The sequence below is a fragment of the Pseudorasbora parva genome, chromosome 23 (genome assembly GCF_024679245.1).
Source record: "Pseudorasbora parva isolate DD20220531a chromosome 23, ASM2467924v1, whole genome shotgun sequence".
Classification (NCBI taxonomy): domain Eukaryota; kingdom Metazoa; phylum Chordata; class Actinopteri; order Cypriniformes; family Gobionidae; genus Pseudorasbora; species Pseudorasbora parva.
The window spans coordinates 13,331,157-13,347,383 of record NC_090194.1 but is presented as its reverse complement, the minus strand read 5'-3'; the positions used below and the strand labels follow the sequence as shown (position 1 = coordinate 13,347,383).

General features: G+C 38.3%; 1 protein-coding gene across 1 annotated transcript in view; it reads left to right on the top strand.

Moving 5' to 3' along the window:
* The window catches only part of sppl3 (signal peptide peptidase 3), a 59,434-nt gene that overhangs the window by 22,632 nt on the left and 20,575 nt on the right, over window positions 1–16,227 (top strand). The window contains exon 2 of the mRNA XM_067432991.1: window positions 12,547–12,624. Coding sequence (XP_067289092.1) covers window positions 12,547–12,624 — 78 coding nt within the window. The remainder of the gene's footprint in view (window positions 1–12,546; window positions 12,625–16,227) is intronic.

The window sequence follows — 16,227 nt, the reverse complement described above, 5'->3', positions numbered from 1 at the left end:
TCAGACTGCATGATTTTCGAACTCGTTGGGTCACTGCTCTTTTCACACTGCATGACTAGCTGGGGTATCATTTAGTCACTGCTGTGTTCACACTGCACGATGGTTTGACGACAGAGGAGTTCACACTGCATGACTGAACAAGAGGAAGAATCGCCGACAACTCTCTCTCTCTGGTGCGCAAACTATGTTTCCCAACTACGTGCGATGTGACAAGTAAACAACACGAGATCATGTGCGTCAGATCGGAGTTCTCGCGCGAGACTTGTAATTGTTGTTAAAAATGATAAATTACAAGTAGTTTCAAATTGTATGTGCACTGATTTGTGGAGAAAAAGAAAAAAAAATCATAAAGATTATGAAGGAAGAAATTGTTGGAGAGACAGAGGGAGCCAGGATTGTGTGTTCTGCAAAGACAGTTTGAGGTAAATAAACAATTTTGTAATGTGCTGCTGCTGTGGCTGGATGTGCAAATGTTTGGCCTTAGTTTCTGTTTGATAGAATTGTAAATATATCTATTCAAATACTTTGCGATTTTTCACAAAACCTGTCGGCGACTCAAAATCAGGGCAAAAATCGGGCAGTGTGAACTAGGCTTTAGGCGCACCCCATGTGCAGAATGATGCGCTTGAAGCAACAGTCGCAACGCTCCTATGCAGTAGTTTGAGCATTTTCCTTTAACTTTTAAATTTCAGTGTGAAGGATTGATAGTGCTCTATTTTCCTTATATGCAAAACCATAGACCTTTATTTACAGAAGCACAAAAATAAGTTCCGTGGCCTATTTATGCACCGTTTGAGACAAGTGTGCGCTGCTTTAAACGCGAGCAAATTATAAACTTTAGTGAAGATTCAGCACTGGCCTGATCGGTACAGTAACCGTTGCATTGACTGTCCCGAGCGTCTTTCACAGGCTCTTAAAATGAAACTGCACGCATAAGTGACAATACATAGACTTGCTTTTTTGGATTTTTTTTTAAATATATATATATATATATATTTTTTTTTTAATCAAATGCCTACTACAAATACCCTAAAGGTATCGATTTTTAACATGTTGAACCGATGCATTGTATCGTTAGATCAATGTATCGATCTAAATCGATGTATATGCCCCTAATAAAAGTGGTTTAATGAAAAAAAAGGTGTGTCTTTAAATGTATTCAATTAATTCAACAAAATTTCTTAAGTATAAAAATAAAAACTAATGCTGAAAATGAAATGGAGAGCCTTTACTTGTACATTTACTATAATATTAAAGGTTAACCCAGGTTTGTTTTTCTTTCTTATGCGGTGTTAAGTAAACACTGTTTTATGAGTGACAACCGTATTACAATTGAAGAACTGTAGCACGTATTTTAGTGCAGATCTACTTTACATATCAGACCATGTTTTATGCCTGGTTTCACAGACAGGGCTTAGATTAAGCCAGGATTAGGCCTTAGTTCAATTAGTGCATTTAAGTAGCTTAGAAAACAACATTAATGGTGCGCATCTTGAGACAAAACAATGGCACTGACATATTTTAAGATCTCCTTGCAAGTTAAAACAGCATTTTAGTCTGGGATTAGGCTTAAACCTTGTCTGTGAAATCATGGGTTAATGTATTATTTACTTTATATAATTATCAACAGCATTAATAATTAACTAGTCATAATTTAAGATTTTTATTTTCAAATGGTTAAATAAATAATGCTTTTGGCCTTTGGTAACTATATAGATAGCCAAAATGCAATCAACAAACAAGTGATCTGCCTCCCAGCACCCTTGTGTATATTTACAGGGACTGAGCAATCAACTGTTTGATTAAAGGGGTGATGAATAGAGGAATCAACTTTTCCGTGAGCTTTTGATATATAAAAGGTCATGGTAATATAAGTATTCTCTAAGTTTCAGAGCTGAAAACTTCCTTGTTAGTCAAAAAAAAAGCTTTTATAGACACCAGGCCCAGCAAACGGTCCTGTGCTTTATACTGGCGTCAGTGCGCGACGAAACACACACCTCTACAGCGCATCTAATCCAGTAGCCCGCCCACCGACTCATGGAGGGCTCGTGCTAGCTGGTCAACAACAATAAACATGCCGAGGAAGATTAAGATATTGCGCTATTCCTGGTTGTGGAAGAACACAGTCGCTACATAATCTTCCTTCAGATCCTAATATTAGGAATGAGTGGTTGAACTTTATTTTTAATGAAGTTCCAGCTCACGTGGGGAAGACAATTACTTCAGTTCACTGCGGGATCGTTTGTAAACAAATCTCCAGTCGATGCTGGATTTGGATCCGACAGGAATGGTGCAGCACACTTATGCGAGTAAAACGTGTTTTTATATGTGATAGTATGTGATAGTTTACGAGCCCTGTGGTCGAGAAATTCATTCCAGTTGCCGCTTCTCCCTCATTCTTTCCTCTCCCTCATGTGAACTGAAATGACAGGGGAGCTGAAGCCCATCAAAACCCAGCATTTTGGTGAGAGACTCAAAACCAGTGTAGAAAATAGCCTATTACTTATTAGTTATGATGTTTTTGAATGTAAAAACCACACAAACATCATTAGTTGACCTCAGACAACAGTATAAAAAAATTAAAAAGCCAGTTCATGACACCTTTAAGCAAACAGAAATTATAGAACAGCAGCAACATTGCTCTTCAGAATTGATATGTCTGTCAGGTGTCAAACTCTGAAAGTGTGACACGCACTGAAAGGTTGCGCATACCTCCTTTTTGTGTGAGGAAACAGCCTTTCGATGTCACTGCAAGAATGAAGCCTGGGAGGATTCAGACAAAAAAAAAAATCTAACCCTCAGCAAGTGTAATCTACCAGGACACACCCCTAAGGGACATCTGCAGATACCTCCTGTCTATCATTCGCTGTCCTATGAAATCACACTTTTATTTCAGGTCCTTATAACAATTTTTTCACAAATGTGTTCATTTGTTTAAATTAATGATCGTCTAAATAAGAATAAATAAAACCAGTGTTTTTCAGGCAGTTCTACGAGACATGCTACTGGACCCATCTTTCACATTTTTTTATTAAGTATTATATCTTTTGTAGTGTTATGACTTCATATTTAACTTTTTCAGATAAGATTCTTAGGGCTGGGCTAAAACCTTTGGCAGTGGTGCACGTAACCAAATAGTAATTAGGCTTGTCACTACACCAAATTGATAAAAATTAATAATAAATAAATAAAAAAAACTTACAGATTTCATATCTGCAGGTTTCCGTGTTATCCCATGATAAATTAACTCTAATGCTATACATTGCTTAGCATCTACAATTTACTTGACTTTTTTCAGACTAAATATTGACATCATGCATTGCAGCTGAATTGTGACTTACAAATAGGGAATTGTGATGTACCATAAGTCAATGACCACTTTAGTAATGGGGTATATTCTCTCCCTGCTTTCTATATATAATGTGTTCCTAGTTTTTTTTAAAAACATTTTGTTTTTCATGCTACGAAAATAACCAATAACCACTAGGCAAGGATTGTGTATATATATCTTGTTGAGTTGAGTACTTATAATATCCCAAATGTTTCCAACTGTTTGTACATTTTGAGAAAATTGCACCAAAAATTTAACTAAGGAACCAGGAAGTCTGAGGGTGTTGCCTGTCAACGGTGGTGGCATATCTGCTTTTACTGCTGTAGAAAACATGGTAGCAGGCATGGACAACTGCGCAACGTCTAGTAGCACGCTGTTGTAGTTTACATCAAACATTGTAGACCATGGCAAGCAGACTTCAGAACAAGAAGGAGAAATCAAGAGGCGTTTTCAAAATGGCGAGAGCTTCGCCACAAAATTCGATTTGGCAGTTTTGTTCTTGCATGTGCTTTATTAGACAGGTGAGCAAATGTACATAAAACGAATCAATGTAGCTCGACACAATTAAATATTACAATATCATCAGTATGATGTTCTAATTAGGGATGTCAAGGATTAATCGATGATCGATTAATTGTCGATAAGACTTATCGATCATCGATTAAGCAGGGTCATGCGCGTGCGTGCGGCTCAACCACGAAACGGGAGGAAAAACGAAGCGAGCCTGCCCCAGTTCTACTAGGGACCATTTTACAGCTGGAGTTACACCTTCATCATGACTGCAAGTTTGCATGTGCATTCGCAGCCTTTTGTTTTGTGTAAAAAATGTAAGTTGTTATATTGTGTTTATTTTGTGCAGGCCTATCTATAGCTGATTTATCTCATAAGGATGCATTTGGTTACTAATTAACGTTAGAGGCGAGCGGTAGTCAAAGCGTGGCAGTGATCAGCTTCAGTGTGCAGCTCCAACAGCAATGCACAGCTAATAAAGACTGGTTGGGACTGTAATAATACACACCATTAATGAGAATACTATTGTAATAAAACATTGTGATTGTTAATTATTTGGGTTTATTTGCCGTGTGTCATTGCATTGATCCAGGAAGAGCACATGCACATGAGTCACACACTCTGACTCGCACATGTAACTAGTTCAAGTTCATTTCTGCATTCGCATCAGATTGTGTGAAGTAATTTGTAATATTACATTTATTTTGTAACATTATATGTGATCAATCATATAGGATGTGTTTCTTTTAGCGAAATAAAACACACTAGCAAATGGCTTAAGTGTAACTCATGACTACTGGTTTTCATTTAGTGCTTCGGCTTTAGAGCATACAGTAGTGCGTAATAACTATGTTTGGGACTGTCATATAACAGAAATGAGAACTATTTTAATAAATGGTTGTAAAGTTCTAGGAACAACGTTCTCCCTTTCTGAATATGAATATCAGGAACTTAATTCAAGTTCACTTGTGCATAATTTTGTGCAGATATAATTTGTAATATTTTGTTAAATTTATATAAATCTGATTAATCTCATATATAAGACTCTTTTTGTTGAGTTAAATAACGCGCTAGCAAAGCTTCAGTGTTGATTCAGCGCATCAGCTTCAGCTCACGCAGTTCAAACAGCAACGCATGACTAATAATAACTATGATTGGGACTGTCACATTTCATAACATTAATGAAAAAAATATTTTAAAAAATCGTATTGAATTAATTGGATTTAGGTGACGTTTCAACACGTTCTTGGAAGAGCGTCCACACATTCTGAATAACAAATCTGAGGCGGCGTTGGTATTGTATTACAGGTTATATTTAGTTATATTAAATTATAAATCGCATCGACTAATTTTACAATCCCATAGCCCTTTGTTTAGATAAAAAAAAATCATTCTCATTCATTTGGTGAAGAACATGCGTTTTGAGCAGCATTTGCACATCCTGTCATGCTGTCAGCTATAAGCCACTGCTGTAGAGGCATATTGCAGTATTAAGGTTAACGATTAATCGATTAATTGATCATTAATTTAAACGACGATCGATCATGGGAATTATTGAAAATTGACATCTCTAGTTCTAATGTTAATGAAGCTTTGCTACTGGTAGTCTCATACAGCCAACAAACAAACAAACACATAGAATAGCAGTATAGCTTTCATCACTCAAAAGCAGTTTAGATAGTGTAGAACAGCATTGCGTTTCCTCAATTTGAATTTGTTCAACTGACCTGTATGAGTAATTCAGCACTTATAGAGTTGCAGGTAGTTTGGTAGAATGAAAATCAGTCCTCATTTCTCTATATCCTCCAGGACTTGTGCGAACATGCTAAGTTTTACCACAATACACTTCCATAGACTTTTTGTTGAGTATTTAAAGGGATCCCCTGGTGTTGAGACTTGTATGGCTTAATATAACACAAATTATATATCTTACTGAAATATGTAGCAGAAAACCCATGAAAGATCTACGTTATTTTAAAAAACGATTTTATATTTGGACCATGGGCGGCGCCATTTTTTTTGCATTCTAGGTTGATGACGTAGAATGGTTGCACTCGGCAATCAGCTGGCGTTTCCCTTAGCTATTTTTACCACAACGCAACTCAAATTTTTCAGAGTTAAACAAAACCAATGCATTGCTTTGTAATTGTACTTAAAACACACTTAAACATACATGTGCACACAAACTCACCTACATAAAGTCACAAACAGATCGGTGGGCACGCACACACCTGACAGACTGCTCTGTCTCAATCGAGATGTTGGGCTGCTCAGTCTCCACGACAGGGGCTGAATCCGAAATCGACCCCCTATACCCTGAAATAGGGCATTATTTGAAGGGACGACAATTTGTAGTGTTGTCAGACACCATGGTGGACATGTTCGAGTGCACTCATTCAGTCTTACGTGCCGCAATAACGAGTGTTGTTTGATTTACACACAACAGCTGTCCGACTTCACACACTCGTCTTCAGTCACTCCTTCAATTTGTATTAATGAACTAAAGTAGGGAATGTTATTTATGTCTTAAAGATGAAAGTTTAAAGATTGAGGTGTTAATACACTGAGCTTGTGCTCAAACTTTAATGCACGAACCAACATCATAACCAAAGCATCCTGCCTCTCTTCCTCACGTTCCCCTATCCCATGGTCCTACCTAGATATTTCCCTCTGCTGGTCACAATAGACATTACCGTTAATCTACTGCATATCAACAGTCTATCTATGATATCAACACGGGGAATAGTGAATGAGGGGGATGTATGCGCACATGCAGTGTGCGTGTGTGTTCGCGCCGATCTGTTGGGTGTGTGTGAGTCTGTGAGAGAAAAAGTTTGTGTGCACATGTTTGTTTGAGTGTGTTTTAAGTACAATTACTAATGCATTGGTTTTGTTTAACTCTGAAACAATTTTCGAGTTGCGTTGTGGTAAAAATAGCTAAGGGAAACGCCAGCTGATTGCCGAGTGCAACCATTCTACGTCATCAACCTAGAACGCAAACAAAATGGCGCCGCCCATAGTCCAAATATAAAATTGATTTTTTAAATAACATAGATCTTTCATGGGTTTTCTGCTACATATTTCAGCAAGAGACACTATTTATGTTATATTAAGCCATACAAGTCTCAACACCAGGGGATCCCTTTAAATATAAGAGAAAAGCATGTTGCATAAGAAAATGTGAGATTCTTAGTTGCTAGGCTGTTTCTGGGTGGTGGCTTACTAGCCTAAATCAAAAGAGCCCCTCTAAGTCTGTGTAATGTTCAGGGCAGTCAGGTCCTTTCTTCCATGCAAGTCTATGCTTGCCTTACACCACCACTAATTATGTAAATAGTCTATTTAGCCTCAGGAATTCAAGATAATAAAGTCAATTTTAATGGAAAGGGCTAAGTAACCAAATTTAAGCTTAACATGTGTGGTGTTCTTTCCCAGTGGGCACTTGTGATCTGAAACATTATGGCAGTCAGAGCTCAGTTGAGCTGTTTTATAGGGTTTTGGGGGCCAGACGGCCCTCACAGATCCTGCACGCATTCCTCACGCCTGCCTTTGAACCGAGGCTTCGGGTCACACCCGCATCCACAAAAACCCCTCCTCGTCTCTTCGTTTTGCTTTTTGTCCTTTCTATGATCTGGATGTATGTCTATTCTGTGTTTCCGGATCATTACTTATATAGTCGAGCTTAGGCCTGTGACTACTAATGTGTTTTTCTTCAAACCATTTATTGTCCATAGTAAAAGCTTGTCGTTTGAGGATAAGGTCAGCGCTCCATCCTACTTTTCCTTACTTTTCTCGCTCTCGTTTTCCTTATTCATACATACTTCATTAACGCACACAATCCACTCTGCTGCTTTTGTTCACAGCCACACATTATTTATCCAGCAAACAAACTGTCACTTGCTCGCTGTAATCATATTTTAAGAGTCTGCTTAGCACACAGCGTACAGCCTGACCTCTTTCTCTAAAAGACAAAAGGCAAGCACAAGTCTAGAGCTGCAACTAACGATTATTTTTTCTGTCGACTAATCTAACGATTATTTTTTCGATTAGTCGACTAATCTAACGATTTATTTTTTTAGCTTTTGAAATTTTTCACAATTCTGTGGCACCCCCTCACATAAGTCAGTGGTTCCCAACCACATTCCTGGAGCCCCCCTTACACTGCACATTTTGCATGTCTCCTCAATCAAACACACCTGATTCAGGTCATCAGCTCATTAGTAGTGACTCAAAGACCTGAAATGGGTGTGTTTGATTGAGGAGACATGCAAAATGTGCAGTGTAAGGGGGGCTCCAGGAATGTGGTTGGGAACCACTGACATAAGTTACGCTAGAGGTGTAACAGTACAGACTGCTCACAGTTCGCTTTGTATCACGGTTTAAGGTTCACGTTTCAGTACAGTTCGGTATTTGCTATGTTCAGGGGAAAAAGGACTACTGTCAAATGAAAATAAAGAAAATAAGAACAGATAACTTAAATACAAGCAGCAGCACAAATAAATACTATTGAGCAAAGATGAGAATAAAATAAACAATGCTTTTCAGGTAGGTCTAACATTAGTTTTTAGGTAGAGAAATGGAATGAAGTAATCAAAAGTAAAATAACCACACATGTAACTGTTTAAAATTAAAAAAATAATCCTTATTAAACTTACAAAAGCTATTCAGTCAGGAGCAGTGAGTGATGTCTTTATCGTTTGTTTGACATTAAACAGACAGCAGTAAAGGCTACTGCCCCTTTAAGACCCACGGATAGTCGTCGTATTTGCTGTATAAAGTTCACTTAAGGCATAGAGTAGGCTATGACATTTTGACATACTTTTTGTGAGTTTGCCCGTTTAAGCACAGGATTTGAAAGATAACTCAATATTTGCGCGCTTTGGGACAAGTGCACAGAGACAGATCTTCATTCGCGTCTCCTGGCTACACGGGGGTGATGACAGTGAAAATGACTGCTCATATTCGGACGTAGGCTACGGCAGCACTCGCATGCGTTTTATAAAGTTTACAAAGAGAGACCGTTTTGCCCACGTTTTTCTTTTATTATCGCTGTTGTTGTAGTGTATACCTGAGGAGTCAGTAGGGATGGGTATCGTTAAGGTTTTAACGGTATTACTACTCTTACCGATACTGCTTATCGGTCCGGTACTTTAACGGTATTCTTATCGGTACTTTTTGAGATTATATATATATATATATATATATATATATATATATATATATATATATATATATATATACACATACACACACACACACACACACACACACACACAATTAACAAAAATACACAGCCTACACATGCAGTGCTTTCATTTCAGGAAGAATTCTACTAATCAAATGTAAAATAACACTGTTCATCATAAATAGTTATTAATTGATGCATAAATAATAAGCATTAATTAAATTAAAAAGCATTTAATTAATGCTTATTAAAGCTGAAGTTATTCATGCAAGAGCTGTGAGTGATTTTCTCTTTGCATTTGGTTGTTTAATTCGCAGTAATTCATCAGCATGTTTATTTACACCGCTGCCTCTTTAAGACAGACGTGCAGGTCTATAGGCGACTGATAATAGGCAGATGCACTACACTTTCTCCCGACTATATCCATAATAACTACGTCCATTTTAGACACAAACTGTGTTGTGTTTAAGAGACTCTCCAAGCCGGTCATTTTGACATAGATGTTTGTGTACATTTGATCGTTTAGACGCGAGTGTGTGAAACCGAAAGTGTAATTTGCTCGTGTCGTTGCGGCTGTTTCAGAGCGCGCGCGTCGACTTGGGAACAATCTCTTGCGCACATTTTTGTGCATTTAATCGCTCTTTTTATTATTAAACGCGTCCCACAATTTACCAACAGTGGCTAGACTGAATTTTACAACAATCACTGATCGTGCTGATTCTGTCATTACGTGTTAGTTTTATGGAGAAATGACAGCGTAGGCTACTGCTGCAAAGGGAATCAAGTTGGGCTAGACATAAATATTATTATAATCTTTGGAAGACAAAATCTAAAATAAAAGCAGACTATCACAGATCTAACGTGTAACCAGGCTACGTTTGAATGTTTGGTTCTGTCCTCGGCTGTCGTTTGCGGAGCGCTCTCTCTCTCTCTCTCTCTCTCTCTCTCTCTCTCTCTCTCTCTCTCTCTCTCTCTCTCTCTCTCGTCACGTGTATTTTCAAAAGTACCGACAGCAGAACCGATAACGTCCGAGCTTATCGATACAACGGTCTTTCAAAATTCAGCCCCGGGGCCCGTTTAATACCGGTTTTCGGTACCCATCCCTAGGAGTCAGCACGTGTATGCATCGACAGAAACATACATACAGCATTATTTTCAAGTTACAACCTATTTTTTTTTTTACAGTCTATGGTTACAACCAGGGGCGTAGCCATCTTTTCAGAAGTGAGGGGGACAGAAATGTCGTAATACCATTTTTTTTTTTTTTTTGGACCAATATAATTTATCGCATCTCTTGCTTTTAATTGGGCAAGATATCAAATACACTGCTGAACAACAACCAATAATTAATATCTATAATATTATTCTCCTTTTTTTTTGTTGCCAATTTTATGATTGGTTTATATACTACAAACACTTGTGCATTAAGACTCCATAGATTTTATGCAATGTAAAAAAATATATATATTCTGATGTAACTCATCTGTTCTCTATGTGAATATATAGTAAAATGTAATTTATTCCTGTGATCAAAGCTGAATTTATCATCATTACTCCAGTCTTCAGTGATCCTTCACTAATCATTCCCATATGAGGATCTGATGATCAACACACATTTAGGATTATTATCAGTTGTGCTGCCCATGGTGATGCTTAATTTTCTAAACATTTGTGGTAAAATTAAAAAAGAGAGAAATTAATACTTTTATTGATCAGACATGCATTAAATTGATCACACGTGATATTTTTAATATTACAAAGTAGATAATTTATTTAATAAATGCAAATAAATGCTGTCCATTGAACTTTCTATTCATTAAAGAATCCTGAAAAATAACATGTAGGCTATCATGGTTTCCACAACATTTTGGGAACTGTTTTCAACACAGATAATAATCATAAATGTTTCTTGATTATGAAATCCTCATCTGAGAATGATTAGTGAAGGATCATGTGTCACTGAAGACTGGAGTAATGATGATAAATTCAGCTTTGATCACAGGAATAAATTACTATATATTCACATAGGGGAAAAAAAGCGGTTTTAATTTGTAATAATGTTCAAAATATTACTGTTTTAACTATTTTCGATTACATAAATGCAGCCGTGGTGAGCAGAATAGGGCCTACTAAACATTAAAAAAGCTGCATTATTCATATGATACTTTATTGTCAATAAATAGCCTACATTGAGATGACTTAAAAAACACACATAAAGCATATATTGTCGCACTCGTCTGATTGTCGTCGTCACGTTTCATCACTCATAACGATTGTTTTCCTTCAGCTGCAGCTCCAGCTTGACAGGGTATTACGAATCCACTTTTGGACTTTCTGTGAGAGCGCCCTCCTCATATTAAGATTCGGAAAAAATTACAGGTCATGCATAGAAAATCTTGATGTATTCACATTGGTTTCTATGTAAATACACTTGCCCCTGCCCTCAAGAAGCGCGCTATCAACCGAGTTTAGAGAAGGCTGTCGTTAGCGTCCCTGTTAACTTGTCCGCCCCCGCACAGGGTAACACCGATTCGAATCCCGCTCAGAGCGGGTCGACTAGGATCGGTGAGACCCAGTAAAAGTGCGGGGGACGAAAATACATTTTATTAAAAGTGAGGGGGACACGTCCCCTGCGTCCCCCGCGTAATCTACGCCCATGTTTACAACCCATATTAAAGATGCGTCATCAGATGCGAGATGAACCGAAGTGTAAGTGCGTCCCCGCATCTTTTGCTCGGGATCCCGGTTGGGAAACACTGGTCTGTATTGATTGACACCGCGCTGGTTTGTTTAGAATTATATGAGCGCCGTGACCGCGCGCTGCCGCGTGATGAAGGCGTGTCGCAACTCTGTTATTCAACTGCTCTGGTTTTAAAAGCTATGCTAAATGCGGCAAAATGCAATAAAACTTGTTTTACGGTCGAATGCAACGCGTGTGTGTGAGTGAGTAAGAGACGCGCAAAAGGGCGGAGAGAGAACTTAAGGAAATGCAGCTAAACGAATATGCGTGCGTCTTTTAAATAGCGTAAAAATGAATGAATGACGAATGTGGCGGCCGTTATTGATTATGTGGCAGTCCGCCACAAATTAGTCTATGTGTGGGAAACACTGTTTGGCCTCTGTTTAAAGTATTCCCATACTTTTGATATTCGCGGTCTAGGTTTTTGTGATAGAACCAGGAGCAGAAGCCAACATTACACGAGATGAACGTCTGACACGACGCGTCGACGCATTTCACGAACGTCGACGTATTTCCGTAGTCGACGTCATCGATGACGTCGACGCGTCGTTGCAGCACTACACAAGTCTCAAAAGACACTCTGCTCTGGGAGGGCACGAATGCCATAACACGAGATATTTCTCTTGCACTTCTCTGTAACAACTCGACCAAGCTGAGCTTTGATTCGCGTTTCACCCACACACTTGGGTCAATAGCTGATGGTGTGAGTAGTGTGTATATGCCATATCTGGTACCTATCCTGTTGGTGTTGTGAAACAATAACTTCCTTTTTCCTCTCCTCAGGGCGTACTCCCTTGTGGACTCCAGCCAGGTGTCAACCTTCCTAATTTCCATCCTCCTCATCGTGTATGGCAGCTTCAGGTGAGCTCACTTCTCTTCTGCTGCACTCCTCAGGGCTCAGTAATTAGGATGTGTTGCCACAATCTTATTTGTTTATCATGTGCATGTTTTGCATGTACAAACTAGGCTTGCAGCAATAGTTGGTGCTGACGGTTATACCGTTGTTCAGCCACAAAACAGGTTACATCACTTGCGCACCATGGCCCTGTCCTCACAGTCATTTTTATTTGTATTTTATTTATAGTAATACAATTATTTAGTTCAGTTAGAGAACAGACACTACAATTAAAAACGGAACGTGTCTGCTCAATAAAAAGTGGGCCAGATCAGAGCACAGATCAGCAGCAGGAATCAGATTTTCATTTGACAAAATTATGCCACAAAATTTGAAAGCGAAAGTAAAATCCACACAGGTATTGATTGTGTCTCCACTGGCGCAGAGCAAGTGTTTTCAGTTCTGCGCTGCACCGTTATGAATGGCTTTGCACATACTACTTTTGCTTTTAAATCTGTGATTTAAAATCTCCGGTCATAACCGGTGTTGACACATCGATTAACTGGTGGCAAAATATCCTTATCGTCACATCCCTAGTACAAACGTAGTAATTGTGTGTTCTGTGATTTGAGCATTGTTGTCAAGTTTTAATTGTCATCGTGTCACCAAATATGTCAAGTTATTTAGTTGACTGATGCATTAGTTTGTGTTAAAATGGCAAGAATACTGATCAGTTTAGAATTTAATTTCAAGTCAATGTTTTTTAAACAAGTTTAAATCTATAGCGGTCATGGACGATATAATATAAGCTATATTTTAATTTATATATACAAATCTTGATACGTTTGCAATTGCTTGTTTAAATAATAAAAAAAAAAACATGATTTTCTTTTGCCCCTATTAAAAACAAAAACAATTTAGATTAAATTAAATACAAAATGTTAACATTTAGCAAACAGGTTGGGATGACCAAAATCTATGGAGTAAATACGAGTAATTTAATATTTTTAAATGCACTTTTATAATTACAATATAGATTAAAAATGTTATCTCTGTTTATAAAAAAAAATAATCAAAACATGCAAATTATAAACAATATAACAAAAACAGTGCTTTAAGTTATTTAGCCAAGCATGGGTTGTTTTTCTATTTTTCATTGTTGATTAATTAATGTATTTAGGTCAGGCTTAAGACCTGCACGGATCAAATTACCTCAACTGTTTACATTCACTAAAGACATCCCCACCTGTGTTTACCGGAATAGTCTCCAGGACATGCATTTTTACATATTTTTGACCATTCAAACCCAAACCCAATAATCCACGAAATAACTGCATCGTGATTGCATGTTGTCTGCAAGGCGCGTGCGCTCGTTTCAGATCAGAGTCTGGCTGTGCGAGCATGTCCCGTGCACTGTGCTTTATTCTCTCATGCATGCATGTTTCTTTTTCTTTCTTTGTCATGTGCTGCGCGTATATTTTTAACTCTTCTGCTTTCAAAATTTAGTGAATGTTGGCAGCAGACCTCTGCACTGTCTGCGTTATCTGGTAACGTTGTTTGGGAAAGAAGTATGCTTGAATTTGAAATATTCAAAATTCACAATATTTTCAAATTTTACATCGTCATCAAAATTGTGATTTATCGTTAATATTTGATATATCGCCCAGCTCCAATGTATATTATGGACTCTGAAAGTTAGATGTGGTTAAAACAGTAAGAAATTAAAAGTAGAGAGGCACTGGTTGACCGGCTCCAAATGCACGATTGGCAAACCAACATTTTTTTTTATTTTGTTCAGGTATTTATATAGAGCTTTTATATGTACTACTGTACACCCAAAGCTTTACATGCATGTCAGGGGTCTCCCCTAAACCACTTGGATGATGTGACTGCAGCCACAGTGCAACGGCGCAAGTGTGCTCGCCACACACCAGCTATAGGGGGAGAGTAGAGAGGGTGATGGAGCCAATTAATTTGATTGGGATTATTAGAAGGCCATGATTGGAAAGGGCCAATGGAATTTGGCCAGGACACCGGGGTTACACCCCTACCAAATGCCAAGGGGATTTTTAATGACCACAGACACACAGGGCCTCGCTTTAACATCTCATCCGAAGGACGGTTGTTGTTACAATATAGTGTCCCCATCATTCTACTGGTGTTAGTGTATTAGGACCCACAAAGACCACAGGGTGAGTGCCCCTTGTTGGCCTCACTAACATCTCTTCTAGCAGCAACCTGGTTTTTGCCTGAAGGTCTCCCATCCAGGTTCTGACCAGGCTCAACCCTGCTTGGCTTCAGTGGGAAACCCCTCTTGGGCTACAGGGTGATATGGCTGCTGGCATTTTGGCCGATCTCTGTTCCTTGCACTTGCAAACTGCATCGTAATTTTCCACACAAATTACATTTTGGGAAATTATTTCTGTAAAACAAGACTAACACAGGCCAGAGATGGAGCATGCTGAAGATGGACACAAAGAAGAGTGGAGGGCACAGCAAGTACTGTACCAGACACAGCATGCTTACTGTTTGCCATGCTCGAAATATTGGAAGAAAAATTATAAATATTGAATTGGAGGTGGGTGTTTTATATTAATGCATCTCTGAAGAGAACTGACTGTCTTCAGAAAAGTTTATCTTCTGCTTGCATCGGTATAATGCCTATTAAAGTAGTGTTTTGTAAGTGCAGAGGAAACGCTGTATCGATGTTGTTCCATAAGCACCATCTACTGACAAAGAGGATTTGCATGATTGAATAAAGCTATTCAGACCATGCTGGTTTTGCTTTAAATCTTAAAATGATACAATCTACTTTAAAAACAACCATTAATGCTACAAGATCATACCATCTTTGTTTGGCTTGTGATTAGCGATGTAACGATTCACCCAACTCACAATGTGATACGATGCTAATTACACGATATGATTTTCTCATGATTTATTTTAACAAAATGAGATTTAAAGGAAGTGTATGGAAGATTGTGGCCAAAACTGGTACTTCAATCACTTTCAAATGACTGTAGAGAGGTGTATCCCCTTTCCCCCTCCCCCCCTGACTCGAGGTTGCCAGATAGGATCCAGGAAGAGCGTTTGTAGCTGCAGCTGTGGTAACTAGAGCAGATCTGGCAACCCGGATGCCGAAACATTACTAACTTCGCAATTGGTCAATAGGTGGAGGGTGACGTTTTATGTCAACATCTACATCAGTTTAGGGCTGCAACAACAACTTTTAAATGACAATATCCTGTCCAAACTACTGTTGTCAGTGATACAGGGTTTCTACTCGGGTCATAAATAGTCATACATTTAACAATAAGAATTTATGGCCATAAAAAGTCATAAAAACGTCTGGATTTTCCATACAGGGTCATAAAAACATAAAAACAAATGTAAGGCCTTAAAGGTCCCACTCTTTGCGATCCCATCTTTCAAACTTTAGTTAGTGTGTAATGTTGCTGTTAGAGCATAAATAATACCTGTAAAATTATAGAGCTCAAAGTTCAATGCCAAGCGAGATATTTTATTTAACAGAAGTTCCCTTTCAAAGCCTACAGCGAACGGCCGGTTTGGACTACACCTCTGCACTTCCAGGTTTAATGACGCAACTAAAACCGTTTGTTGACGAACCC